Raw genomic sequence first — 16,788 nt, forward strand, 5'->3', positions numbered from 1 at the left:
CTAAGTTGATATATTTTGTAAGTCGCCCTGGAGAAGGGCATCTGCTAAGAAATAAATAATATTATTATTAATAATAATAATAATAATAATAATATAGTAAGAAGTAAGATTATCTCAAGATAAATTTCAAAATCTCATTCATGGTGGGTAATATTTTAAAATGTAAATCTGAAAAGGCCAATGTAATTAATTAACTCAAGTATTTGCCTGTCCACTGTACCATTTATACACAGACAACACTGAAGCAGTAGCAGCAGCAGCTAATGTTGAACAATAATATTTTTTAGTTCCTATTTATTTTCCTTTTCCAAAAAATCAAGAGAATTCAATTTACTATCTTTTGTTTTTTTAAGATCATTTTTCTTTTGTTGATTGGATCCACAAGTTTAAGTGTTGCAGCTTTACATTCCTTAAGAGAAATTGATATCCTGATGTCTTAAGAGCCCTACAGCACAATGTAGGGGGCTGGGATGCTGCATTTCATGTGTGACATCCACATAGTGTTAATATTACTGATGCCTGTTCTCAGCTGCAGGGAAAAGGTATATTGTGTGCAAAGTTAAATCAATACCTGTCAAGTCTTTCACAGCATGATCAGGACAGGTTTCTGAGGTTAAATGCTATTACCTCTACACTTAATACTATTTGATGCTGTATATAGTGTCTTTTTTGTTGTTGTTTTTGCAAAGCAGATATTTTTGGCAGATCTAAGACACAGCTGTTCATTATGTCTTGTATGCCATTTGGTCTTAGACATTATCAATTTGAAACATGCTTGTGCCAAATCTCCATTCCTCTCTGAGGACCAGCAGGGAGGGCATCTTTACTGCCAATATGAAAACTTAAAATTGGTGTTTGCAGAGACATTGTGCTGGGACAGTAACCCCTGCCAGAGCATTTAGTTTTTGCTTAGTATTCCAGTAGCTTCAACTGCTCAGACAACATGCGAAACAGGTCAGATTAGATCGTGAGATGAAAAGATACTTGTCTACCTGCAGGGTCTTCACTTACAATTAGAATGTAGCAGTGAGGAGACACTTGAATGGGGCATTCCAAAACAAGGCATTTCCTGATTGTGGGAAATAGACTTTACAATAGTTTCCTGTGGTTTCAACATGCCTTCACTGGGCTTTATTGCACTCTACCATGACTAAAGCAGGGTTTTCTACAGTTGCATGACTTGGAAAGGCTTAGAAATGTATGTATTGGAATTTCCATGGTCCAGTGTAGTAAGGTACAGTGAGCACTTGCTGAATCCCTGGACAACCATAGTAAAACAATCCTAATACTACAGTAAAATAATGTGCACACATCCTATGCTATCTTTGCCAGTGTAAACATGAATAAGGATAATCCTATTTGTCTTCTGTATGTTTGGATCCCTGTGACTTTCTTTTGAGGCACATTATAAAGGTGCTCATCATTTCCGTGGTATTTATTAAATGGATTATTTTTTTATTTGAATATGCAAACAATAACCATGGATAACGGAGGTGTTGGAAGAGAACAGCCCCACATAAAAGTCTTCAATTGCATTAAAACCATAATCTGCAAAGTCTGTTGTACATCTGAGAGAAATTGTCTGTATAAAACGCATGGATCTGCTGCCAGCTGCTTCCTAAATGACTACTGAGTCTGACTCTCTGACCCAATCACGCCTGTGCTATTGGAAGGTGAAGTCACTGTGGTCAGTGAAAATGTCACACATCTTATTTAGATGTATTAGTTTCTTTGTTTCCCCCTGACCCTTTGTAGTGGGGCTTTCTTTTAAATTGTTAGGATTTTTTACACTTTAAATAGAAAGTTATAGAAATAGACACATAACAGATCCTTATGCAATACTAAAGTAGTATTTGTTGTCTAGTTATTTATAGACCCATATTGATTCCACCTTCTAAAAGAATGTTCTGTAACAGTGCTGAACAATATAACAATGTCTGTAGATAATTTAAGATCTAAGGATTAATGATTTACATGTACCTTTTCAATTTTTTTTATTGGTAAGTTTCAGTGTGCATACATTGATGGGTTTGCTTGTTTCACGATGTCTGCCGTAAACATAAATAATTAATTAGACCTTTTTTAAAACCGCAAACTATGTCTTAATGGTTTGGAGTGTTTTTTATATTTTAGTTAACTGTGATACATTAATTTTGCTCAAACTGTTTAATTTGCCACAAAACAATCAATAAAACAACAATATCTTTGCAGTCTTTTGTGCAGAACAATTTAATTTAGTGTAACCCCAGGATATCCCTGGACCCTAGCATCCTTGAGCAGTACAGTATCCTACAGATCACTCAGCAGTCAGTCTGTGAAGGCAGGCCAGTCACAGTCCAGGATGAATAATGCTTTACGTTTGTCAACTGCTGATAATGAAAATAGCAGAAAAAGGAATCACTATAGTCAGCGTTACTTCTCACCACTGTTTCATGAACTTTTCACTTTCCTGTATAGCAGGGGTATACAAAATTTCCAGACACGAACACTGCTGTACCTGTACACTTTATATTAAGTAAATGCTTCACTGAAATTGTTTCTGTGCTGCTATTGTACAGTTCTTTCTTTAAAAAAAAAATACATTTTCATTCTTTTTGAATGAACTCTTCATAGTTATAAGGGTCCCTTTTAAAAAAAAGTATAGTCTCAGATCTTTACCTTATTTCAAGTATTTGTCATCTTTTGAGCTGTGTATCCTTTGGCAGAAGGAAAATCTGAAACTTTTAGCCCAGCCTTATTTGTGAGTGCCACATTCTTGTTTTGTTTGTTGTTTGATCATGTGCCCTTCTCTCCACTAAGATCCAAGGCCCAACTGCCAAACATCTTCACATTACAGCGTCAGCCATGTTTAGGTCTAGGATGCCATTGATAAAAAATGACTGTGGTAAATGGCACTGGGCCGCCTTCCACTTCTTTGTAAACTTTCTATTATACGATGTACAATTTGCTGTTCCTCATGGCTGTACAAAAGTACAAAACTATATTTCAGTGCAGTGTATACAATGAAACTGTGTCCTAGTTGATCTGAGGCTACTTAAAAGCTGTCAGCTTGTGTCTCCATGGCTGCAGTCTATAAATAGGCAGTATTCTGTAAGATACAGTGGACCCATCACCACATTAATAAACTTCCTTTACCTGTTTCCTCCACAATCAGATGGAAGTGAAGTTCCTTCTATTTAAACATTACACTTACTTTGAATTGTTTTTCTTTCTCTGAACATTTGTTACTTCTGCCCTTACAATGTTGGCAAACAATTACATAATAATTACAATACATATTTTTCTCAATCTTTTGGTAAAAATAATAAAAATAATTACTTAAATACATTGCAGATGTTTATAAAAGTTCCACTGTTAAACCATAGAAATGTTTAATAACCTTTTAGAGTCCACTAATATTCAGACAACGGTCCCTACAATCACATTACAGACTTCACACAGTTAATAATCTAGCAATTTGAATGCTTAAATTGTGAAGGTTAGCACAAATGATGCGTCACGCACACAGCAGATGTGAATTGTTCTGAACTATGGTTGTTAATCCCCCTGAGTAGAGAGATTGTGGAAGTAAATACACATTGACAAGTGTGTATTTCAGAAGTCCTCTGTAGCACTCGAATTTCCATATTACACCATTTCAGCACTAATTCATTTCCAAGAGTTGTATTCAAATGCTGCTGCTGCAAAAAAAAAAGAAGAATCTGAAACTAATTTGTGCAGGAGTGTGAATATCATATTTCCTAAGCATGAAGTTGAGTTTAGATTGGTAATCAAAACCCTCATTAGCGGGCCAGTCTATTTGTAATATTTGGGGGAGCAAAGGCTGTCATCTCTTTTTGTAAATGGGTATGAGTGTACAATCTCATCCGAATGCTATATTTGAAATGAAGTGAAACAAAAACAAGCAGGTGACTAACAGTCCTGTAAATCTTGTCTGGTATGCTTTAAAATAACTGTATGGCATTGGCTGCAGATTAAATAACATCTGTATTCAGTCATTAAAAAAAAAAAAAAGTCAGATTAAGCTTTTTGAATATTTCCCCGCCTTTTTTCTATTTCAAGTTATGACACGTTATTTTCCTCAATCACTAGCTACTTGTTCAGTCATATCTGTCAAGTGGCTTTATTGCCTTGTTAAGATTGAGATTGTGCAACATTTTTGTTTCCTTGTGGTGTTTTTCTTTAAATTGAATGTTACAAGCAGTTTCACTTTAGCTGTATGTGCTGTACTCAGATGTGGCCTGCTCATTGGTTCACAATCTCTTCCAGGGTTACAGTTTGTCCACCATCCACTGCCTAGAATTCCTTGCTGAGTCATACGATTATTTTAAAGCTTCACTTTCCTTTGCTAGACATCTGGTAGCTCTGTAAATAAAAGTTTTATAGGCAGTGAAAGAGGTCCCAAGGTCCTGGGGCTTTATTTAACCATTCTGGTGAGGAATACGCCTGCTGTTAGAAAGATGAATTGCTCTTGTTTCTGACAGAATAAATACTTTCAGAAGATCTTATCATTCAGAAATTAAAGTGTGGGCAAGTAATCACATGGCCTTCCTTTAAGTCTTGGTCTAATCTTGGTTAAGTGATGCATGAATGCATTTGTCTTGGGTTTTTCTTTGGGCATAACTCTTATGCCTTGTAGTTACTCCTGTTTCTTGCTTAGATTAAACTACTGGAAATGCCTAGTTGCATAGTTGCTGTTAAGTGTTGTCAGTTGTCATAACTAATATGGTCAATTAATATATTCCTCCTATTCTTATCCCAGTCATAAAATTACATTTCTCCCTTATCAATTACATCTTCACATATTTGTCGGGAGCTTTCTGATTGCTGTGCTTGACCAAATTCTCTGTAAACTATCATATTATGTTATGTCTATAGACAAACAGATTGAATTAGTGGTTATTGTTGAACTTTGAAGCCTTGGGAAGCACATTCATTTGTGCAGCCTACAGTTGGCATTGTGTATCTGCTCTTTTCGGTTTCTGGGGTGATGTGAGGTGAAGCAAATATCTTTTTTTCCTCCTCCCTAACCTGGTGGTGCTGAGGTCATATTTTGCATTCCCCTTGGCTAGGACTTAATGCAGCACACAGTCAAAGATTCAGCTGGTGCATTGAACTTAATGATTTAGAGAGCTACCTCACATGACCATGACAAAGGTTTTCATTGCCAAGTATTTTCTCATACAATCCTTCCAGTAATTTCTTTAGTTTATTGTTCACTTTTTAACAAGAGTGCCTCCCACATTAGCAGACTTGGTTTTATTATCAAATTAAATTGGAAAAAGTAACATTATTGGATCCTGTTCTGTGATCTTAAAATGTATTTTATGCTGATGAGATGAGGATTTTATTCTCTCTCTCTCCCTCTCTCTCTCTCTCTCTCTCTTCATTGCACCCTGATAATAAATGTAATTTATTTTTATTTTTTCAGTTCATTTTCTTCTACTTTCATTTCTGCATACTTCAGTTCAAGAATTCAGTATGATATATATTTTTGTGCTCCAGTTTAATATGTGAAATGCAGAATAGTTTGTTTTTAAAATCGTAATATCAACCATGTCTCAAGCTAAAAAAATACTTTTCATTATACGTTGCATGATTTCTATTCAGAGCAATGGTGCAGTGTCTAGCTTGTGAATGCCTTATTTTGATAACTCACCAATATTGTTCTAGTCAGGTTCTCAAAAAAGAGAAGTCGTGGCATTCAAAAGTCACAGGAAACCTAATGCGGTTAATTGTTGTGCAAATGCTAGTATTTCTCCAAATACCATAAATCAGGGTGTGTTTTAGATGTGATGCAGTTTGTAAATGACCTACCTAAAACAGGAAGCAGCTGAGGAAAAGGAAGATCATTATCTGTATAGAAAGGAGCAGTGTGTGTGCGTGTGTGTGCGTGCGTGTGCGTGCATGTGCATGCGTGCATTGTGTGTGCATGTGTGTGCGTGCATGTGTGTGCATGTGTGTGTGTGTGCGTGTGCGTGTTTCTGATATTGAAAATGTTTTAAAGATGTAGCTGCAAACATAAAATTAACAAAGAAAAGCAATATACAACTGAGAAAATACTTAAAAATTGGTGTTGAAAATAGTGTAAGGTTAGGGGATATAAAAACATAGTGTTCAATATGCTTCACATTGACATTCTTCACACTAGGTGATATTGTTATCAGACAGGATATACAGTTATGTAGGCTTGTCAGTCATTTTGGTCACAGTGTATATGGGGGTTGTAGAAACTTAAGGTCTTGTTGATATTGGGGCAGGATGTGGTTTTGTGCTAGAGTGTCAATGTGTGTGATAGCCATCAAATATGCTTTTCTCTCAATATGATCTAAGTGTGTGTCTCCTGACCCCTAGTGATTGTATGTTGTTGTTACACCACAGATTCGTGCTGCAACCTGTGCTATTTGCAGGTGCTTTATTTTTCATAGAGGATCTGTGTATATTTTTAGTCTGTGTAAAGCTTAGTATTTGAATTAGGTATGAATGTAAATATAACTGACGGTTATATAAATTACAGTTAGATACATTTATATATTTTATTTTTTTATTTTCAGGAATCTCTGCAATAATACAATCTTGCAATAATAGGATTTAAAATACAATACAAAATAAGTAGGCCCTACTGTTTTGCATGAAGTACACTATAAATATATTATTTATATTTATAACTATAAATATAATTGTAATGTATGGATTGTATTGTAGATATGTGTTGTTGTTGTTGCTTTTAAACAGTGACCCAATAAAGAAACATAGTGTTAAAGGGGTTGCTCCACCGAAAATCCATATTTTCTCAGGTTATTCTATAAGTAGACATATTTAGTGGAGTGAGTTTTTCATGTCCAGCTCCTTCTATGGCCAAGAAATCAGAGATCGAGAAATCGTTCATGACGTCACAGGGTGCTAACTCGTTGCTTTGCTGGAAGTCAATGGAGAAAATCAGAAAAGTCACGAAAATCATTAACAAAAATACAAATTTTTGCACGTTCAATGGCCCCATCGCCCTATTTTTCCAAAAGATCCATCGGTTTGTAGTCGTAAAAAGTTTATTTCACCACCCAGAACTGTCGCTTTTATTTTACATTATTATGTTATTGCCGTGTCAGCTATAACGAGTGCGAACTGCGCGCGCGTTCTCCAAAGCCGAATCCCGCAATTTTCAGTGCAGTTTCCCTTTAATAACACATGTGACAGGGCTGAAATAGGAGTAGGCCTACATCAGATTTGACCACGTTGGCCGTTGAAAACAATTTTTTGAGCTGCGCTTGTTACACTCACGAATTGACTGGATATGTGTTTTACTTATTGTTAATTACTAAAATATTCCTCGTAGGGTCTTTAGGTTGTTTTGTTCCAGTTGCCTCCAGTGGGCGGCCACCGAGGACATCAGGAGACACTGAGCGGCTCTGTGCGCACTGACCACTGCACACTTCCGCTGCGATCTCAGCTCATTTACTTCAGGTTTTGGTTTCTCCACATCGGTGTTAGTTCTAGTCAACAATTTTGCTAAATATAATCTCTTAGTTTTAAGACATATGTTCAATTTTAATAGATAACGTATTTACATTTTTCATCTATCGAATTACCCTAACAGGGGGACTCATGACTTCCACACAATGACATGATCTAGCACGGGAGGGCAGTAGTAAGGCTTAACACGCCTGTGATCTGATTATTTCTATTCACAGGCTGATCTCTGATGCTTTTGGTGCAGTACAATTATTTTTGAAAGGGAAAATATCCCCCTGACAATGTTTTAACAATAACACCCCATTCCCACAACACTTATCATCAAAAACGCAAAGGGGATAATAATTCAACTCAATTTTGGGAATAAAGAGGAGTTCCGCTTTAATTATGATTTGCAGCTACTGCAGATACCTCATTTTTAGCACTGCTTATATATGAATGTACATTTACTTGTTAAATTAAAACTGTTCTTTGATATAATGATATATGATTTAATTAATAATCACTGAAGTAAAAACTAAATAATTCAATGAATAATATCAATAAAAAATAATAAATAAACAATTTACTGTGAAACACAGACAGTTTGAATTGAGATGCCAGTTTTATGGTAAACTTGAAATGTAATATATTTTGTAAGTTACAGAAAGATTGAAGTAGCTGTCATTTTTTAAGATGTGAATTCCAGGAATTTAGGACAACAATTTCTCACATCTGTCATTTCCTTCCTTAGGACATTAACGTTTGCATTCTTGAAAACTACCCAGAGTGCTCCAACCCTAGACTTTTTTATATCATCCCTTACTTCTGTGGGCAGCATCCAAAGTGCAGGTAAGGGTTGTTGTTTTTTACTAGTCATTTTGGATATTAAGGTGATGACTTGAAAACTTGATAATTAAAAGTAGTGTGTGTGTGTGTGTGTGTGTGTGTGTGTGTGTATTAGAGTTCACCAGGCTCTGAAACCTGGTCAATAGGTACAAAAAGTATACAGAAATGGGAAACATCACAAAGAAGCATGGAAAGCAGGAGACAGAAAAAAAATGGATGAGAGGACAAACAGAGGCCTATGTGACCTAATTGAAAGAGTGAAAATGTTAAAATGGCATTGAGCCAGACACACATTTTAGAAGAACAGACCACAGCCCAGAGATGGACAAAATAAGTGACAGAATGGATCCCAAGAGATTTAAAAAGAAGCCACATGAAAGATGGGAGAATTAAATAGGAAACTCTGCTGGCGTGACCTGGAAAAGAGACGCTGTATGTATATAAAGCAGCTGCTGTGATTGGGTCCTTGCAGAAAACACACATTTTACACTTCCCTTTAAGTCACTATCAATTGCGTATATCTCTGTTGTTTAGACTGATGTGGGAATGTGGCTTAAAAAAAAAGTTTCCTCACATAATATGACATGCCTTCAAAGCTTGTTTTGAATAAGACTAAGGAGCATAAAACGACCTGTTCAAGGTCAGTTAATAATCCAGAATTAGAAATGTTTGTTAGATGTTATGTATTTGCTCTCCTAACATTAAGAATTAAAATGTTGTTATTTTTATTGTGGTGATACTTAAATTCAACAAAGTAAAGATAGAGAAAGAGAACTTGCTTTTAACCCATTAAATAAAAGTAATTTAATTCAAGAACACTTCAAAGCATAGCCACATAATGCTAGCAACCCCAACCCCCATTTTACATATACTATATTCATGTTTATTCAAGCTAATTCATAAGTCAGATTTGTTTAAATATGGCAGGCATATGTGAATAATACACTACCCTCTGAGGGATGGGGACATTTTTATCATTTTTGCTGAAATTCCGCAAGATCCCGAAGGAAATCATTCTCACACAAAAAATTATAAATTAGAAAATTGGATCAGTTCAAACAGAACAGCTGGAGAATGACATAATTCTCTTTCCAAGAGCTTCATCTTGGAATCAACAGCATTTAATCAGTTTGTGGTGAAATGCAACTGACATTTAGCATTTGATGGGTTACTGCTTCAGATCAAACCACACATAGACTTTTCTGTGTCTATTACCAAATCAGAATTTCTTATCACAGCATAAAAGAGTGTTATTCTTGCATGGCATTAGGTCTATTAAACTGTGATTCTGCTTCATTCATGTTTAACCTTTAAAATGCCAAGTCAAATCTTGTGGCAATTTTGCATGAACTAGGATTTGTGTATGCAATGCATTCAAAGTTACCACAGAAAATCCCTGGCCCTGAATGTTTTAAGATGATAGTTTTACAGTTTTACAGTTTTAATCTTCTGTAATTGTGTTGCATGATTATTTGCAGATTAATAGAGGACATACAAGGATATGTTATTAACATGATGTGTTTTAATCAACAAAGCTTTCTCTTTGATCCTCCTACTATGAAGAGCATCTAACTGGCTCTAACCACTTAAAATAGGCAAGGGTTAAACTATTAACTATATCAAAGGCAGCTGTAAAATAAAACAACCTTTTATTGAATTTAAAGAGGGTTTAAAATTTTGCTCTGATTTAACCTGTTACAGTTATAATTACATGGTCAGTAATTACAAACAAAAAAAGTACAAAATGATTTGTTCATAGTGAGAAACAGCTTGTGGAAGCAATTGAACTTTTAGAGCTTAGAAAATTTAAAAAGGAAGTAAACAGCCTCTGTCACTCAGAGCAGTTTCCTCTCCAGTTACTCTGTTTTTTACTCTCTAAAAATGTCTGAAACAGATTTATGACAGAATAGGCAGTCAAATTCCCCATGGCATATATTTTCTCCACTGTAAAGAAAGCTGGAATTCTGAAATTCATATTTTGTGTCCTCATTATATTTTCACCAAGTCTCTTATGTTCTTATAGCATGTGAACCATGTAAACAGTCATTTAACTGCTCTGCAACTGCATTTGTTCCAGACTATTTTATTAACAGATACTACATTTCAAAACTTACAATAATTTATTTACAAAAATATTTATTATTGCAATTTCATATGGCCATTAAAAGAAACGTATATTTCTTTTGAGAATATATAATAAAAAACTGAATTATTTAAAGTTATTGATAACTATATAGATTGCCGTGATGTTTTGAATAATATAAAATGAATATTTACAAGATGAAATGCATGATGGGTAGAATCCTTTTTTTATTTTATTACTGTACATTTGTACACAGATTCTGGAATTCTTGGACACGTAAAGATATATTAATATGTCTCACAATCTTACTGATTAGGCTTTATGTTGCTATAAGTAAGTATGAAAAGTTGAATCATTATTTTAGGAAAGACTTTAAATCCAGAGCCCAGAAACAAGAAATGCAATATTTTATACCCTGCAAGGCAAAATAATGTTTATATTGGATACATCATATATTAAACATGCTGTGTGCAGTGAATTAATGAAAATTCTGCAACTCACCTGACACAGACCAAAGGAAAATAGGTGAATAATCATATTTTAAAAGAAAATTGTACTTTTAAATAACTAGCAAAATAGATTAATTAAAATATGATTAGTTGGGAAAAAATAAATTGATTAATTGTGGATGCAGCTTTCCATACCATAGGGCAGACTCTCAAATGAGCATATTGTTTCCACCAAGAGGGTTTATATCTTCTGAGTAAATACTTGATTTTATTTGCCCTGGTGTTTTGCTGCATCAAAAGAGTTAATGTAGCCAGGGCTGGGGGTGATTTGCAAAACACGGGGAGTGTGTATTTTTCAGAGATCGATTGCTAATGTTTTTGTTTGATTTCTCTTTTCTCTGGAAGAGAGCCTGGTTTATGGGCATTAGAGAGGGCGAAGCAGAATGTCATCGAGAATTTCCTCCTGGTGGGAATTCTGGAAGAGCTTGAAGACGTTCTCTTGTTACTGGAACGCCTCTTACCTCATTTCTTCACTGATGTGCTCAGCATTTATAAAAGTCCAGGTACAGATTTTTTCTTCTTCTTCTCTCTTTCTATTCGACAGTAAATTTAAGTTATATGGCTAGCCTGCATTGAGAACTGCCTAAAATACTACTCCAGCTATGTATAAAACTCTTTGAAAAACCATCCCTCGTGTTCCTCATTGAGTCTCAGTTCACCTTGGATAGTAGAAGTGACATAATAAAGTATTCTAAATAATCTTCAATTGTCAAAAATGCTTTAAACAGACATGGTTTGGACAAATGGTAAGACTTTAACAATTGATTTATTATGGACATTGTCTAGTGCAGTTGTAAAGCAGGGCCTCAGATTCCACTCTCATCCCTGTGCGACTGGATCCTCTTATTTCAAAACTGTAGTATTTTGAAATAGATCATTTTCATCCGTTGACTCTTGGGATAGCTTACATAATATCACAGAAGGTCAGGTAATTTGATGTAGTGCATAATAAAGAAACTTGAAACAGATTGCACATTTCCCATAGTCTGCAGTCCTGAGAATTTATTGAACCCATATGGAATCACATTGTGGTTAAAATCATAGCGGTCAAATGTTGTTACACTGAAACTGAGTGAGTGCGCAGGTTCAAAAGCATCTATAACTTTCGTTGGCTTGTTATGAAAGGTCCTTTCAACATTGTTTAGTCTTTATTTGTAGAACTTTATCCAAGAACTCTTATAAAGAGGTTCCAACTGCATTTTTTATAGTTTGTAAAGCTAAGTGGATACATACTTGTTAATATTACACTGTCTTATTTGCTTGGCCGATACAAGACACAAAACCAATACTGAACTATATTTGACTCATTTTATGTTATTGTATCCTTGTCCACTAGATGGAGATCTATGCCTAGTTTAAAGCCCTGTTCAACATGCCATTCATTTAAGACCAATGCCTAAATATGATTTAAATATGATTACTCACTAACTTTAACTGATTTGATCTCAGAAAGTAGTTTCAATTTTTAAGTAATTTATTTCTATGTATATATAATCATATATATACATACACCCCACAATGCACGTATTTATTGTAGCATGAATTTATTAAATTCATTTTAAAATTAAATTTTAGAAATCATTAAAATATAAAATATTAGCCAAACTGAAGCACAACACTTGCCTTGTATTGATAGATGGCATGGCAGTTCATAAACAATTTTCAGTTAGACCTAATTAACTTCATTGTTTTAGTTTTAAAAAGAGAGCGATCATTAAAAAGGATTAAAAAAAGTTTAAATGGGACCAACACATGTTTCTAAAGTGAACTCGGAGAGAAAATGAAGTCAGGAGCCAGAACCTTTTGAGTTAATTAGTATTTGTATTATTGTTAATATAACAAACCAATTGTCTGATTAACAGCACATTTTTATTAATGTTTAAGTAATTTTAGTGTTGAAACCTATCCCCATTAATTAAATTTATTTATGACCCTGTTGAGCACAAATTGCGTTCAGCACAGATTGTTCAGGAACCTCTATCATATATGTGTGTGTGTGTGTGTATACAGTTCGGGAAAAAAGTATTTGATCCCCTGCTGATTTTGTACGTTTGCCCACTGACAAAGAAATGATCAGTCTATAATTTTAATGGTAGGTGTATTTTAACAGTGAGAGACAGAATAACAACAAAAAAATCCAGAAAAACGCATTTCAAAAAAGTTATAAATTGATTTGCATGTTAATGAGGGAAATAAGTATTTGACCCCTTCGACTTAGTACTTGGTGGCAAAACCCTTGATGGCAATCACAGAGGTCAGACGTTTCTTGTAGTTGGCCACCAGGTTTGCACACATTTCAGGAGGGATTTTGTCCCACTCCTCTTTGCAGATCCTCTCCAAGTCATTAAGGTTTCGAGGCTGACGTTTGGCAACTCAAACCTTCAGCTCCCTCCACAGATTTTCTATGGGATTAAGGTCTGGAGACTGGCTAGACCACTCCAGGACCTTAATGTGCTTCTTCTTGAGCCACTCCTTTGTTGCCTTGGCTGTGTGTTTTGGGTCATTGTCATGCTGGAATACCCATCCACGACCCATTTTCAATGCCCTGGCTGAGGGAAGGAGGTTCTCACCCAAGATTTGACGGTACATGGCCCCGTCTATCGTCCCTTTGATGCGGTGCAGTTGTCCTGTCCCCTTAGCAGAAAAACACCCCCAAAGCATAATGTTTCCACCTCCATGTTTGACGGTGGGGATGGTGTTCTTGGGGTCATTCCTCCTCCTCCAAACACAGCGAGTTGAGTTGATGCCAAAGAGCTCGATTTTGGTCTCATCTGACCACAACACTTTCACCCAGTTCTCCTCTGAATCATTCAGATGTTCATTGGCAAACTTCAGACGGGCCTGTACATGTGCTTTCTTGAGCAGGGGGGCCTTGCGGGCGCTGCAGGATTTCAGTCCTTCACGGCGTAGTGTGTTACCAATTGTTTTCTTGGTGACTATGGTCCCAGCTGCCTTGAGATCATTAACAAGATCCTCCCGTGTAGTTCTGGGCTGATTCCTCACCGTTCTCATGATCATTGAAACTCCACGAGGTGAGATCTTGCATGGAGCCCCAGACCGAGGGAGACTGACAGTTATTTTGTGTTTCTTCCATTTGTGAATAATCACACCAACTGTTGTCACCTTCTCACCAAGCTGCTTGGTGATGGTCTTGTAGCCCATTCCAGCCTTGTGTAGGTCTACAATCTTGTCCCTGACATCCTTGGACAGCTCTTTGGTCTTGGCCATGGTGGAGAGTTTGGAATCTGACTGATTGATTGCTTCTGTGGACAGGTGTCTTTTATACAGGTAACAAGCTGAGATTAGGAGCACTCCCTTTAAGAGAGTGCTCCTAATCTCAGCTCGTTACCTGTATAAAAGACACCTGGGAGCCAGAAATCTTGCTGATTGATAGGGGATCAAATACTTATTTCTCTCATTAACATGCAAATCAATTTATAACTTTTTTGAAATGTGTTTTTCTGGATTTTTTTGTTGTTATTCTGTCTCTCACTGTTAAAATACACCTACCATTAAAATTATAGACTGATCATGTCTTTGTCAGTGGGCAAACGTACAAAATCAGCAGGGGATCAAATACTTTTTTCCCTCACTGTATATATATATATATATATATATATATATATATATACACACACACATACACACACACAGTTTATATATTTGTTCTTGCCCCTAAAACTCTAAAAATAGTTTAAGTCAGCAGTATTAAAATGTGGTTACCAGCATGGGCTCCAGCACAGGTAGACAGCAGTGTGAACAGATTATCAGACGGAATTGTTTTACTGCAGGAGTGAGGAATACTTCTGGCTACAGCCGACTCTTATCTACTTCAAAAAGCTTTTTGCATAACAGTGGAGTGTGGAGAGGGAGAATACTGTACTGTACTTATTACTTATCTTTTTCTGTTGTTATTGTCTTCAAAGCAAGAAAAATATTTTTTGTCAGAGTAGTTGAAAATCCTACCCAGGGGCTTGCATCAGAAGATTATATATATGATTCCCATTAAATATTTGTCTTGTTTGGAGGTTCTGGACTCTGCTGGTACATCATACACAATTGTGATGACAGAATGTGCAGAACCCTTTTTTCTCTTCCTTTTTCTGCTTGTTTTATTATTCTTTTGCAACGTACCCTTTGCAATAAGGGGGCTGGATTAGTGATTTACAGTTAATATAAAGACCCTTTATTGTGGAAAGACCATGAACTTCAGAGAAATTGCTTGTTTATTATTATTATTATTATTATTATTATTATTATTATTATTATTATGCTGCGCTAGTAAAGTAATGGCAGTAGACAGTGGCATTATGTATTTTAAGGTGGTACAGCAGGATTACAGTGTTTTGGTTAATTCTGCACTAATGCAGTTTCTTTTCTCCTTTGTTTTCTTGCTTTTGTTTACTCTGGGTTTTGTGTGTGTTTTTTCGTTTCAAACTGGAATCAGCCATAACCACCTTTTGTAAGTCTGCTCTGCTGTCATGACCTACTTATTTACCAGCATGTAAACATGGCCATTGTTCAATGTTAATGAAGTCTTGAAGGTATTGAAGGCTCAAGGCTGGCACAGTTGTGAAGATGGATTATATGTTTTTCCTTGCAATGAAAACATATTATTCACTTATCACCTTTGATTTCTTAGTTGTATGATGGATTGTGCCTTGTGGTCAGTGGTGAGGGTATTAAACAGTTTAATGAAGGAAACTTATTTTTGTTCCTGCCAACTTGTAGTGTCAGGCAATATGAATTATTTTTTTGCTCTATCTGTTTGAAACTATGAGACTGGGCCTAGAAACAAACTGTTGTTAACCAGGGAGTTCAATGAAACTGATGCTACAGTATGACTGGATGTTTTTGAATCTGCAGAGGTCACCCCTTGCTGTCAAGGTCATTGAAAGCAGATGTTGCAGGAGTCGGGCAGCGAGGGTCAGGGCCAGTTTGCTGGGACACAGTACACTGTTTCCTCAAGACTCTCACTTAAGATCTCAGTGTGAGATCACTCCCCTTCACAGCAGTGTTGTTTAACAGTGGTCTGGACCTGCATTATGCTTGGAAAGATTCCTAGAAAGCTCAGAGGAGGCTTGGATGAAAAAACTGCATTACAGATTCCACTAAATTTATTCTTTGCCCAATTTCATGGACCCATCCAGTTAGAAAACACCTGGCACTCTTAATACTTCAGTTACTGTTGCAGCCTGTCATTGCATTTTGGTCTCGTTTGCGAGTTCTTTATTAATCAACTTCAGTCTAAATCAAGTTATTGCGTCAGTAAATTCTAAAGTATGTTTTTGTTTTCTATGTTTGTTGGTATTTATATGTGGAGTAATGGACTCTGGAGGGCATCATACATCTGATTTGAACTTGTGATTCCAGGATGGGGGTTATAAGAGCCAAATGTTTTCCAACGTTGTTTGAATACTCTTATACTATTGTCTGAGCGTACAACAGGTTTTGAACATGTCTTATTGTTTATTGTCTGAATTGCAGGATTCATCCCAGGCCTTGCAAATGTAGTGTAAATTAGTATAGGATGTGTACTAACCAGGCCTTCAGAAAATCCTCATGAATATACAGAGGACTTAGGAACAAAGGAATAAAACACTCAGACAAAAGTAAGGAGTGGAAAAAATTGAAACATGGCTCCAACGGAGAAGGAGATAATGAGAGAATGGATAAAAAAAAAAATGCTTGTGTGTTTGTGTGTATTAAGATGTCAGTTTATTCCATTTCCAACAGCCTACACAGTATAAATAGTAGCAACAAGATATTGTATTCATGTTGAGTGTTTGCAAAACATGAAAATTATAGATTTGAACATGACTACTTTTCTTACTATCTTGTTTACAGACACTGAGCTTATTATTATTATTTGCCTCAGATGTACAACCTGTAAAAGGG

At 35.8% G+C, this 16,788-nt stretch overlaps 1 protein-coding gene across 1 annotated transcript in view; it reads left to right on the forward strand.

The window, feature by feature from the left end:
* Positions 1-16,788, forward strand: part of LOC136747845 (uronyl 2-sulfotransferase) — an 84,439-nt gene that overhangs the window by 63,052 nt on the left and 4,599 nt on the right. Inside the window, exons 6-7 of the mRNA XM_066701101.1 lie at positions 8,204-8,301; positions 11,236-11,393. Of these exons, the coding sequence (XP_066557198.1) occupies positions 8,204-8,301; positions 11,236-11,393 (256 nt within the window). The remainder of the gene's footprint in view (positions 1-8,203; positions 8,302-11,235; positions 11,394-16,788) is intronic.

This window comes from Amia ocellicauda, chromosome 1, assembly GCF_036373705.1.
Source record: "Amia ocellicauda isolate fAmiCal2 chromosome 1, fAmiCal2.hap1, whole genome shotgun sequence".
NCBI classification, from domain to species: Eukaryota; Metazoa; Chordata; class Actinopteri; order Amiiformes; family Amiidae; genus Amia; species Amia ocellicauda.